This window comes from Cyprinodon tularosa, unplaced genomic scaffold, assembly GCF_016077235.1.
Source record: "Cyprinodon tularosa strain WSP-4 unplaced genomic scaffold, ASM1607723v1 ctg98, whole genome shotgun sequence".
In the NCBI taxonomy this organism is placed as follows: domain Eukaryota; kingdom Metazoa; phylum Chordata; class Actinopteri; order Cyprinodontiformes; family Cyprinodontidae; genus Cyprinodon; species Cyprinodon tularosa.
The window spans coordinates 2842039-2854331 of record NW_024039762.1 but is presented as its reverse complement, the minus strand read 5'-3'; the positions used below and the strand labels follow the sequence as shown (position 1 = coordinate 2854331).

Here is a 12293-nt window from a genome sequence, read left to right as displayed (position 1 = left end):
TTGAGATTCAGCCTAAGAGTGCACTGTTGAAAGAAGCACCGTGAACTGGAGAAAGCACCACCATGCTCACAATTAGGAAAGTAGAACCAGGAAACATTGCAATGGACCGGCGACCTGATCAGGGTGTACCCCACCTTTAGTCCATAGACTGCTGGGTATATGTAGGCCCACCAGCCCACCGCGACCCTGACAGATGAAACAGGAGAAGATGGATGGATTGACACAGAAAACACATCTTTTAAAATAGATTTGACTGATAGGCACCTGTTTGTCGTGTGAGAAGCACCAAACCAGATGTTTCATTTGTTCCGATGGCATAGTACGATTGCCCCTCCAGAAGCATGGTCATTCCTCATCAATGTATTAATGAGTGTTCTCTAAGAATTGTGTTGATATTATGATTACATAAAAAAGAGTTCAGTGATGCGATAGTTGACCAAGAATGTATGAATACAGGTGTCGTGGCAGTGCTTCATAGAAAGCAAATAGTTTGCCAAAACATAAACCAAATCCCTTTGACAGCAGCATCAACCATAAGTTAAACAGAAATAGTAACATGTGATGTACTAGCAAAGCTAGATCAGGTGGTTCAAAAGGTAGAAATCACTTTGGCTGTAGATGAATCCACTGATATAACTGGCAATGCCCAGCTTGTGGTTATTTTGAAGATTCTATAACAACAAGGAAAATACAATGTTTGAAGATCTGTTAGGTGTGGCATCTCGAGAGAGTAAAACAAAAGGGGAAGATATCTACCAGGCAATACAGAAAATGTTAACAGAAAGGGGAATAGATGTGAGTAAAGTGGTTTCAATCACAACAGATGGAGCCCCGGCCGTTTTGGGCAGATCAAAAGGAACAGTGGAAAAAATAAAGAGGACCACCCTGAACAAATCTCTTATCATTGTATAATACACCAATCAGTCTTGTTTGCCATTATCTCAGATCAGAAAGGTCTGCTGATGTGATTAACGCAATGATGAGAATCTTCTCTGCAACATTGCCTGCTAAGAGAGTTCCTGAGAAAGAAGTTGAAGCACTTACTGGCTGTCCAGAAATGAGTTAAGGGAGACACGAATAGATACGTATGTTGAATTGTGAACAAAGTGATCAAACATTTTGGGAAACGGTTTTACAGTTTCAGGTGTAGGGTGAACTGGAACTGGCAGATCTTCAGTCCTATGTGGTATTAAAAGGACAGGTTGGGGTGTGTGATGCTAAATCTTTCTGTATCCAAACAGTCTCAGAGAAAAAGATGGATGGATTTTTGAGTATGTTTGTCTCAACCTACTACTTTGAAGTAACATTCTCCACCATGACCATAGTCAAAAATAGATATAATTCCAGGCTTACCAACGAGGGCCTTGATATGTGCTTTAGAATGGCTTTGTCACTGTTCAAGCCCAGCTTTAAAGTTCATGCAGGCAGCTTAAACCCCATTTCTCTAATGAAGCTGGGGGAAAAAAACAGCTAGTTCAGGGTTTTTTTTTTTGTTTTTTGTTTTTAAAAAGATGTTAGTTGTGAAAGTCAGAAAACTGTCTACCACATTAAAGGTTTTTGTTCTCTATTTTAAGAAAGCAGAAAGTTGCATTTTAATGTTATTCTTTTAAGTGAAAAGTTAAAGCACATATGGTATATAAACAAAAAACAATGTATAACTGAATTTATTGTGTTAAATAATAATAATTTAACTTTATTGATCTCACATTGGAGAAATTCACCTCTGCATTTAACCCATCCCCTTGTGGAGCAGTGGGCTGCCATCATGGGGCGCCTCGGGAGCAATCGGGGGTTAAGAGTCTTACCCAGAGACCCAGAGCATCATTTTTAAATGCTTGTAAAGTAAACTAATTCAAATAAAAGATGTCACCAGACTTTTATTGATTATTGATCTCCTTTGCTCAGACCCTGCTGATTCTTAATTAGTGACTCCGGCTTTAAGTCATGCTTGGCAGGGGGTCTCAGGATGTCCTTTGAAACCTCTTCCTTTTGGGAGTGTCTTATGGAGGGCTCTCAAGTTGAGAAAGCAAACCTACATCCTGTTTTTAAAGTTGCAATCCTATGCTCCTTTACAATTCATGCTTATGTTGATCTCGAGAATTATGTGGCCCAACACCATTATTTACTTTGCTTGCTCTTGCATGGTTTTTTATACTTATGGGTCTCCATGTTGCTGTGTGATGGACTGGTGATCTGTCCAGGGTGTGCAGATCGCCATTCAAGCTAAAATAGCACAAAAGGGTCGGGTATACATGTGCGAAATCAGTCAACCCTTTGGTTATTCTGTATTAAACAGCATGAAATGTTAAATATGTCTAAATACTATGGAATAAAAATGTTACTAAAATTTTTGGGGGCTCTTCCGACATTAGATCTGGACGCGTAGATAAGAAAATGACTTCTTCTGCATGTAGACAGTATTTTTTATTCTATTTTTTATTCATATATCCTTTTCTGTACTTGTGAAGATCTTTAAGAGTCAAAGTGAACTGCGTGTGTATTTTGAACAGTTTTATATACAAGAGGAAGAACTTGTATGAGCAGTTGTGTAACCCTGTTTTGGCTAAATTATGGGGTTCTCATTAGACAGAGTATAAATATTTGCATGTGCAGGGCAGATCTTGCTGTGAAAGCAGCTTGCTGCCTTTGAACAATAAAAAAAAGAAAAAAATCTGCTGCTTATCAGCAAAACAGAGTGGCTCCAAATTTGGGAAAAGAAAGAAAGAAGGAGAGGAACAGATGTTGCGGATGAAATGTGCGAATGTGCAGGAGAGAAATAGAGTCCTTCATTCTGAGCACGTCTGTAGTGAAGATTGTAACAAGTAAGACTTTTAACAGAAGGACTACATAATTGTGTTAGCACTCAGCCCACTCAGAGGTGCTGTTCTTTTTGAATGTCTTCTTATACACTCATGCATGAGCCATAAGTCTCTCCTAATCAGTTATCCTCACATTTTCAGCACACGAGTGAACACAAACTGTCAGTTAGATTTCAGAAAGACTGAGGACAGCCTGTTTGCCTCTTGACATCTCTTCCTAGCTCTTACCCATGTGACCTCGCAAAGCAAGACAGGCACTATTTCTGAAAGTAGAGATTTATGAGTGAGCTAAGACCTTTTGTCCTCCAGAGCCTTCTGTAGGGCTCTACTCAGATCCCTAGAGTTACGGCTTTCCAACAGATACAGACACTCAGAGAAAGAAAATGCACTTTGCTTAGAATGTAAAGTTTATGAATTTGCAGTGACAGAATGGCATCATATTTAACAGACTGATATTAATGCTACAAAAAGAAATGTTATTTTATGGCAAAACATAGAAAAGTTCTGCAAAATAAATAAACTTCATAAAATTTGAATTACAAATAAAAAAAGAATACCTTTTTTATTTTATTTTAAGAGGCAGGTTGAGGTTTTTATGAAAAAAAGGTTTTCATGATTCCTGATTTGGGTTGAAAACATCTGGATTACTTATTATTTGCAAGTATATTTCAGAAAAAGAGCTGATCCCCCTTTTTACTCTGTCTTATTTTTTATTCTCCTGACCCAACCCTACATCTCTTCAATCTATCAAAATGATCTCCATTCTTACCTACTTTGTTTGGTTTGCCATTTACAGGCTATGGCTTTGTGGATTTTGACAGCCCTGCAGCAGCCCAGAAGGCTGTGGCCTCGCTTAAAGCAAGTGGAGTCCAGGCACAGATGGCGAAGGTAAGCTTCATATCACCCTGCTATTGCTAGTTGGATAAACCTCTGGGTTGATATAGTTCTGAGTTATGAGCCTCAACTACCACTGTCCTGTAAGTTTTAGATTTATCCTCATTACCACATGCCTGACTCATATAAAATAATGATAAACAGGCTTCTACAGAACTTGATGTCTGCTGAGGATGTCATGCAATCATTTGAATCAGGTGTGCTGCAACAGAGACACATCTAAAACATGCAGAACAGGGGCACTTAAGTAGCAGACACGAGAACTACTGCTCTAGGAGTTGAGGTTTTGGAGGTTTTAACAAACCTAAGGAAAATTAATGCTCATAAATGCAGAAGGCTGCTCCATATGATGATGATGTATTTTTGAATGACATAAAACGTCTCAATGATTTTTGCCTTTAGTTTATGTTACATTTATTTGTTAGACTAAATGTTGGCGTCATGATGGAGTGAAATAGCGGCGAAATACTAAAGTAAAAAATGTGGTTAACCTTTCAACTAGAAGTTGAATTATAAAATATTAAAGTTTATTAATAATAAATAAATAAAATAATTAATTAAAATGATTACACATCTGAAAACATTGTACACTAATCTGCACCATTTTAATGTGAATGGACAAGAAAGCCGCAATATATTTATGTAGATGTGTGTTTGCTTTTTTTGTTTATAATTAAAGAACAACAAAGAAAAATAAAGAAACAACAGAAAAAATAAACACTAAATTTAATCATTGCTTTTTTTTTTTTTTTTTAAACTTCCAAAGAGACCGGCATACTCTTTCTTCTGTTTTGCTACTTAATTTCCACAGTATTCTATAGTATCCCAACAGTTTGTTAATTTTTTTTGTTTGAATATAAATTCAGTGTGAACTCATCTGGCTTAGTTATACCCCTCAAATATGTTGACATCTTATAATGTTACCCATAGAAGCATCTATCTGTGTATTTTATATAATAGAGCATGGAGCAGAATGATGAGAGGACTTTTTTGTTTTTAGTCTCAAAGTTACAAAAGGTGTGGTATTTCCATGAACCCTGCAGTCTGACTCATCACTTTTGATAGGCTATCATGTATTACTGTAGTAGCTAGACAGTTCACATGGGTTCACAGGTCATATTTTATTTTTGACATTTTATTTGTCAAAAAAAATATAAACAAAAATAAATAAAAAGCAAGCATCACATCTATTCTACCTCTTCGCCATTTGTTGCTTTGTGCTGGGCGGTGACATCAACTCACAATAAAATACATGGGTTTCATTCAGTCTTTACAGAAAAAAAAAGACTTGAATGGATTTGAATACCTTTTCAAAGCAAACTAAGTGACACTTAGACTGAACAGAGTGGTGGAGACATAATGTGATGAAACTGGAAGTTAGATTACTTTATTGTTCTTTCACATAAGCCTTAGCTGAAAATATTGGCACACTCATTAATCTTAAAAGTGGCGGTATGGGGAAACTGCTTCATGTCTGATAGCTGCTAAGCCTCGGATATAAAATATTTTTCCAATAAACTCCTATTAAAGACTGAGACATTCTGTAATGACACACTCAAAGACAATTAATTTTACCCACAAGTCATTATGGTGTCATTAGCAAGAGCGACTCACTCCTGCTAATCATTATGGGCCACTTGAACATCATCCAATTATTAAAGAGATATTAAGTCATAAAGATTTCAAAGATCTGTCAAACGCCTTTTGCACAGATATGGTCAAATCTGACTCCTACGCTTCCAAGTACAAAGCTGACGACCTTTAAACAGCAGCTCACAGTGAAATATAAATGGTGAACATAGCCATGGGCACAGTTTGTGCGATGCCTAAATTGTAAAGGGAAACTATTGTTAAAAAAAACGTAAAAATATTTCAATAAGGTGTTTCTTTATACATGTGTTGTGAATGTTGTTCTGTACATAATTGTGTGGCAGGACGACAGGTACAGTATAAAATAATGCTACTCTATATAAGTTTGGCACCTGTGCCTACAAAACTGAAAAGGTTGTACAAGATACTCTCAGTACAGATATCAGCTCTGTCACATATGAGCAGTCACTTGTAGAGATGTTTAATCACTTGAATATTTTGGCCTGGATGAGACAAGTGCCCTACTTAGCTGGGGTACAATTTCTGCTACATTCATCCATATTAAGGAAAAACAAAAAACTCTTTGTCATCAATTCCACACCCAAACAGCATGATATTTGACCGGCTTTTGTTTGAGTCGCTGTAAGATTCTGCACCAGCGTAATTCCACAAAGCAAAAGACCCCCTTCTTGTCCCTCTCGCCTCCACCAGTAGTGTAGTGGTCCCTGGAGAAGTGGGTATATTCGCCCTCTTTTTTAATGCAGCCCAGAAAAAATGAGATGTAAGACCACTCTATGTAGTCTACCCAACACTTCCTTTGTAGAATTTACTTAATGTCATATAATATTTGCTATTTGATCTCCTGCAGGAAGGATTATGAAATAACCAAACACTGGCCCATAGACTAGTGAGAAACAATTATGGATAGTGAGTGGACTATTCCTTATTCCAGAGTCCATCCACATGGATGACACCTATTCTCTCACTTAGCAAGTCAGTAGTTTATTTTGTGAACTGTGTCTTTGAGTAGCTGACTGGCAACAGTTAGTGTGGGCGTCTATTAAAATGAACCTAACTTAATCAGATTCTGTGTGACCAGTTTGTTGAAATTACTGGTCACACAGGCAGCCTGCATGAATATAAAATACTAATGAGGCAAACATGGTGTTTCAGTTATTTATTTTTTATTTTTTTTTAAATAACAAAATTAGATGTGAATCTGACATCCCTGTTCATACTTCAGCTTAGATTTAAAAATAAAAACCAAACACATCAAAACAAATTGGATAAACTGAAAATTTGATAAACTCTTAAACATGAAATAAAGACTACTTTAATGTAATTCATTGGATATATATATATATATATAAGCCAATGCAAAGCCAATAGCACAAGTCACCATCAAGTGCGGCATATACCAGGGTGATGCACTATCCCCACTGCTGTTCTGCATAGGCCTGAACCCCCTCAGCCAGATCATCACAAAGACTGGCTACGGATACCAATTCCGAAGCGGAACAATCATCAGTCACCTCCTCTACATGGATGACATCAAGCTGTATGCCAGGAGTGAGCGAGACATCGATTCACTGATCCACACTACCAGGATCTACAGCAACGACATTGGGATGTCATTCGGACTGGACAAGTGCGGTCGCATGGTCTCAAAGAGAGGGAAGATGATCAGAACCGAGGGGGTTGAACTACCAGAAGGCCTCATAACAGATGTTCAGGACAGCTACAAATACCTTGGGGTGCCACAGGCTAACGGAAACCACAAGGAGATGGCAAGAAAGACTGCCACAGCTAAATACCTACAAAGAGTAAGGCAGATCCAAGCCATCAACACATATGCCCTACCAGTCATCAGATACCCCGCTGGTATAATAAACTGGCCAAAGGAGGAGATAGAGGCTACTGACATCAAGACGAGAAAGCTCCTCACAATGCATGGAGGGTTCCACCCCAAATCCAGCACTCTGAGACTGTACACCAAGCGTAGCGAGGGAGGCCGAGGGCTAGTGAGTGTCAAGACCACTGTCCAGGATGAAACAACTAAGATCCAGGAGTACATCAGAAAGATGGCCCCCATAGACAAATGGCTCGGTGAGTACCTCGGGCAGGAGAAAACCGAAAGTGAGGACAAGAAAGAGGAAGGAGAACCATCATGGAGGGACAGGCCGCTGCACGGCGTATACCACAGACAAATAGAAGAAGTGGCTGATATCAAAAAATCCTACCAGTGGCTGGAAAAGGCTGGACTGAAGGACAGCACAGAGGCACTAATCATGGCAGCACAAGAACAGGCACTCAGTACAAGATCAATAGAGGCCAGGGTCTACCACACCAGGCAGGACCCCCGATGCAGACTGTGCAAAGATGCCTCTGAAACAATACAGCACATAACAGCAGGGTGTAAAATGCAGGCAGGAAGTGCATACATGGAACGCCACAACCAGGTAGCTGTCATAGTGTACAGGAACATCTGCCATGAGTATGGGCTGGAAGTCCCAAGGTCAAAATGGAAGACACCTCCTAAGGTAGTTGAGAATGACCGAGCTAAGATCCTATGGGACTTCAAGATCCAGACTGACAAACAGGTGATGGCTAACCAACCAGACATCGTGTTGATGGACAAACAGCAGAAGAAGGCAGTAGTGATAGATGTGGCAATCCCAAGCGACAGCAACATCAAGAAGAAAGAACACGAGAAGCTTGAGAAATACCAAGGACTGAAGGAGGAGCTAGAAAAGATGTGGAAAGTGAGAACAGCAGTGGTGCCAGTGGTAATTGGAGCACTGGGGGCTGTGACCCCCAAACTGGGAGAGTGGCTACAGCAGATTCCAGGTAAAACATCAGAGGTCTCTGTCCAGAAGAGTGCAGTCCTAGGAACAGCTAAGATACTGCGCAGAACCCTCAAACTCCCAGGCCTCTGGTAGAGGACCCGAGCTTGAGGATGACACATACCACCCCACGAGGGGGGAGAAAACCTTTTTTTTTTTTTATACATATATATATATATATATGATACGTATATCATATAATGATTGGAATTCATCATTCAAATTATTCAATGAAATATATCTAACATAATAATATTTAATATAAAAGATTCATTAATAACACATTAAGAGTGATATATACTTTTAACCCACTACTGTTGAGCCCTGACATCATTTATGAGGTCCAACAATAAAAATGGCCCAAGTCCACCTAGCATAGTTGATGTTGTCATCAAATGTTGTACTGAAATCTTTGGCTAAGGGCGAAGAGGCACCTTCCCCTTCACTGCGAGCATCTTGTCCGAGGGGGGGGGGGGGGGGGGGGGGGAGCGGTCATCATCACTAGGCTTAACTGCTTAACCAGCAGCAGCAAAAAGACAGATAACGTCAATGTTTGCAAAAACTTTGACCTTTATTGATGTAAAATTAACCACAATACTTAACAGAGTAGCTCTGCTAAACACATTATGGGACTTCTGCCACCAAAGTTTGCTGAAAATGAGGGAGGTTTGGGATTTAGGCCTCCCATCTCCTGAAAATTCTTGCCTTTTCATGCAATGTGCATCCGGCATGCATAACACATAGCTACATTGTTTGTAGTCATAACATCTTTGGTTCAGCTGTTTACAGATGTTTGTCAGTTTTAATGAAGTGGGAGGGTTGGCGAGATGCATGCAGCTGCAGCAGACAGACAGAGAACAGACATAAAATATTTCATAATCAGAGCATCCTGGCCATACTGGAACTTTGTTTGGTTCAGGAAAAAGCACCTCTAGTCTGATTTTCTTCTCATGCAAGTTTTCATACTTTTATAGTTTAGTAATGCAGGTAGTAAGTAATGCAGTTGGTCATTCTTGATTATAAGTAAAATTGATAAATTTAGTCAACAAATATTGCAACACAATGTCACACATAGGCTATTACAGTTTTGATTTATCCGTTTAAACAGTTTGAATTTTTATTTTATGAATGAATTGTGCCATGAGTTACCATTTTTTGCTTTGAGCAATTGCTCAGAAAACAGTACACACCAAATGCGATACAGTATTTTATAGCACAACCAGAATGACGTTTTTAATGGATCGACTGATCAATCAATCAAGTGTAAAACCAATTAAAGATTATTAGTTGAATGATTATAATTCGCTTACTCATCAGGGCTCTTAGCCTTTTACATAAAAGGTTGGACTCTTGGACTCTTGGACTGGCTGTTAAAATCCCATTGTCTTTCACCAACTTAGTAATTTAGACTATGGTTATCAGCAGTTACTATTGACCAACCAAAGGAAATTGTCTGTTTCTTCAAGTGTTAACCAAAAGGGATCTGGAACTGGCTCTTCGTTCACTGTATAAATTGCCACAGATGACCATTGGTTAAACATGTTGGTACCTTTATTGGATGATAATTTCCATTACAGTGTTATTGTATCTAACATATATCCAAACAATTGCATACTGGAAGATGAAGATGTAGATGAAAAGCTAATAAAAGGGGAAAAAGGAGGAAAATGGGATCTATGAGCCTTTTGAAAGAGCCTCTAAGGAATGTTCAAGTTTTAAGGTTTGGTGGGTTAATGCATTTAACAAGTCCTTTAAAATAGCAGCAGATAACTTTGAATAAAAAATGGGGTAAAAATTAATTCTAACCAAAACAGTGAAGCCTCATTCGGTTTTACAGTAAAAAATGAATAAAAACTCAAATCCGTTAGAGTGTAGCAGCACTGGAGCAAAATGGGTTAGCTTAGATGAGGAAGGAGATCGGGGTTTGAGGCAGGGCCGAGCCAAGGCAAAGAGTCGTGAAACTTTATCCTAAGATGTCTACCACCACGTATATAAAGAGGTAGCTTAAAGCAAGCAATGCTAGCCAATCCATCCCCAGCACACCAACTCTTCAGACAAAGGGAAAAATAGAGACAAAAACACAGGGCAGATAATTTAGACAGGCTCAGTGAGCATTACCATTAATTTCAGAACTTTTACTTAAAAACCATCAGCAGCTGAATTAAAAGGCTTCTCTCAGATTAAACACAAATACAACACTTGCAAAATTATCTTTTTGAACCTTGCCTAAGCTCAGAGTACCCAGTAAGCATTAGAAAGATAAAGGGGAACAGGAGAGGGTTGCTCTGTATCAGCTCAGTGGAAAGGAGGGGACGATCTCTTGAGGAGGACATCTCCTCAGATCCGCGGCTGATAGCTTTCTAGCAGCAGCAGCTGCACAGCTTCAAAACAGCGTCCGAACCATTTAGGCACCGTTCAGCGCTTCTCAGCGGCATCTCGGCAAACATCAATCGGACCCGGGCTGTTCCGGGCAAACGAGAGTTGACCAGGCGAAAAACTGGATCGTTTTTCTCATCTACTCCAGCGTTGGGGTTCGCAATAAAACACTGTGTTCAAACTAGTTGAACTACAGGAAGAAAGTGCAATGTTCAATTCTCTCTGAATTGCAAGCAACAAGCAGTTTGGTTCGCAAGTTAATGCAGACTCTTCTCTGGGGGGTGGGAGGGTGGCGGGGGGGCTGATCACCTAACATGGCTTCAGCTGAACACCGGTGTGTGTTGCTTATCAGACCCGAGGGGCACCAGGGCAAAGAGGAAGAATAGGGGGAGTTGGCTGCTTAAGTCATCTCTGTCTCAGGGATGTGACGTCATGGGCGAATCGCTCTCGAATACATCATTTCATGTTTTAACCCCAACACTGTATAATTCCCTTTTTGCGGTAGGAGAGTATAATTAAGAACAGCCAGTCTTAAAGCAGCTCGAGCATTCCACTGAATTAAACAGCAGCAAACCTCTAGACCACCTTTGGCATTTCCTACTATTAAGCCTCTTTTCATTAGGCTTCCATCTCTCATTTTGCTCCTAAAGGATTTAGGAATGCAGGCATTAGCAGCAGTAGGGTTGTGAATTGTTTAGCTAAAGTTCTAGACAGAAGAGCCCTCTATGCCTCAAGGATTAGGCTTTCCAAAGAGATGGAATGGGGGGCAAAAAGTCATTTCCAAATGAAATTAAACATACTTTTATGTCATGAGCTAATTATGGAGAAAGCCACTTCTTTTCCAACTAGATTTGCACAGCTGGTATGCAGTTAACAGCATAGTTTCAAGAAGTCAAATGTGCCTCCAGCCTGTAACATTTTGTGTTGGGTTATTTGGGATTTACAGATTATTGATTTCATTAAACTCCAGCGAAAAGTGCTAACTGATTTTTCAATCTGTCTACATTAAGAATGGCCTGATTGTATAAATACCCTGAACTTGTTGACGGTTCCTCGGACCCATTTTAAGACCCGAGGAGACAGGTCTTTTAAAGCTGTGGCGCCTCGCCTCTGGAATGAGCTACCTTTTACCATTCGCTCTCTTGTTTGTATAGACACTTTTAAGAAACAACTAAAGACCCACTTTTTTAAACTTGTTTTTTAGTTTAATACTGTGTTTACTGTTTCTGTATGTTGTTTTAATTTATATAAACGTTTTATAAATTTGTGCAGCACTTTGTGACCCTGGTCTGTGAAAAGTGCTATAGAAATAAAGTTTACTTACTTACTTACTGAGGAACAATATCATGGTTTTAGGGAACTTTGACAAAAAAGATTAAAACAAATGTTTCAGGTGCCCAATACAGATGCAATAGTCCTCAATGGGGGTTTGATTATGGACCAAAGCTCTTTCTTGTCTTTCTCTGTTTGCCATTCTTACAAAAAACAATACAAAAAACACTGATTAATAGCTCCATAAACAACTAAATTGATTTTACTTCTGACATTTATGTTTCTTTTTACTTGTTAATTAGTGAGGCAATCTGCATTGGTACCTAGGAGTAAATAATTGCTTTACAGATATTGTAGTTATAGCTTATTAACTGTAATTTTTAAAGCATGGTTAACCTAATAAGTGTGATTATTGGAAAATATTTCTTAAGAGCGGAATGTATTTTTTATGTAATCAACAGGGCAAAAAATCTGCGTTTTGGTTTTAATTGCCATAAGA

General features: G+C 39.0%; 1 protein-coding gene across 3 annotated transcripts in view; it reads left to right on the top strand.

Annotated features, from left to right (window-relative positions):
- LOC119777092 (RNA-binding motif, single-stranded-interacting protein 3-like) overlaps positions 1-12293 on the top strand; it is a 180883-nt gene that overhangs the window by 84293 nt on the left and 84297 nt on the right. For all 3 annotated transcript variants that reach the window (XM_038275882.1, XM_038275880.1, XM_038275881.1), the window contains exon 4: positions 3616-3707. In XM_038275882.1, coding sequence (XP_038131810.1) covers positions 3616-3707 — 92 coding nt within the window. The remainder of the gene's footprint in view (positions 1-3615; positions 3708-12293) is intronic.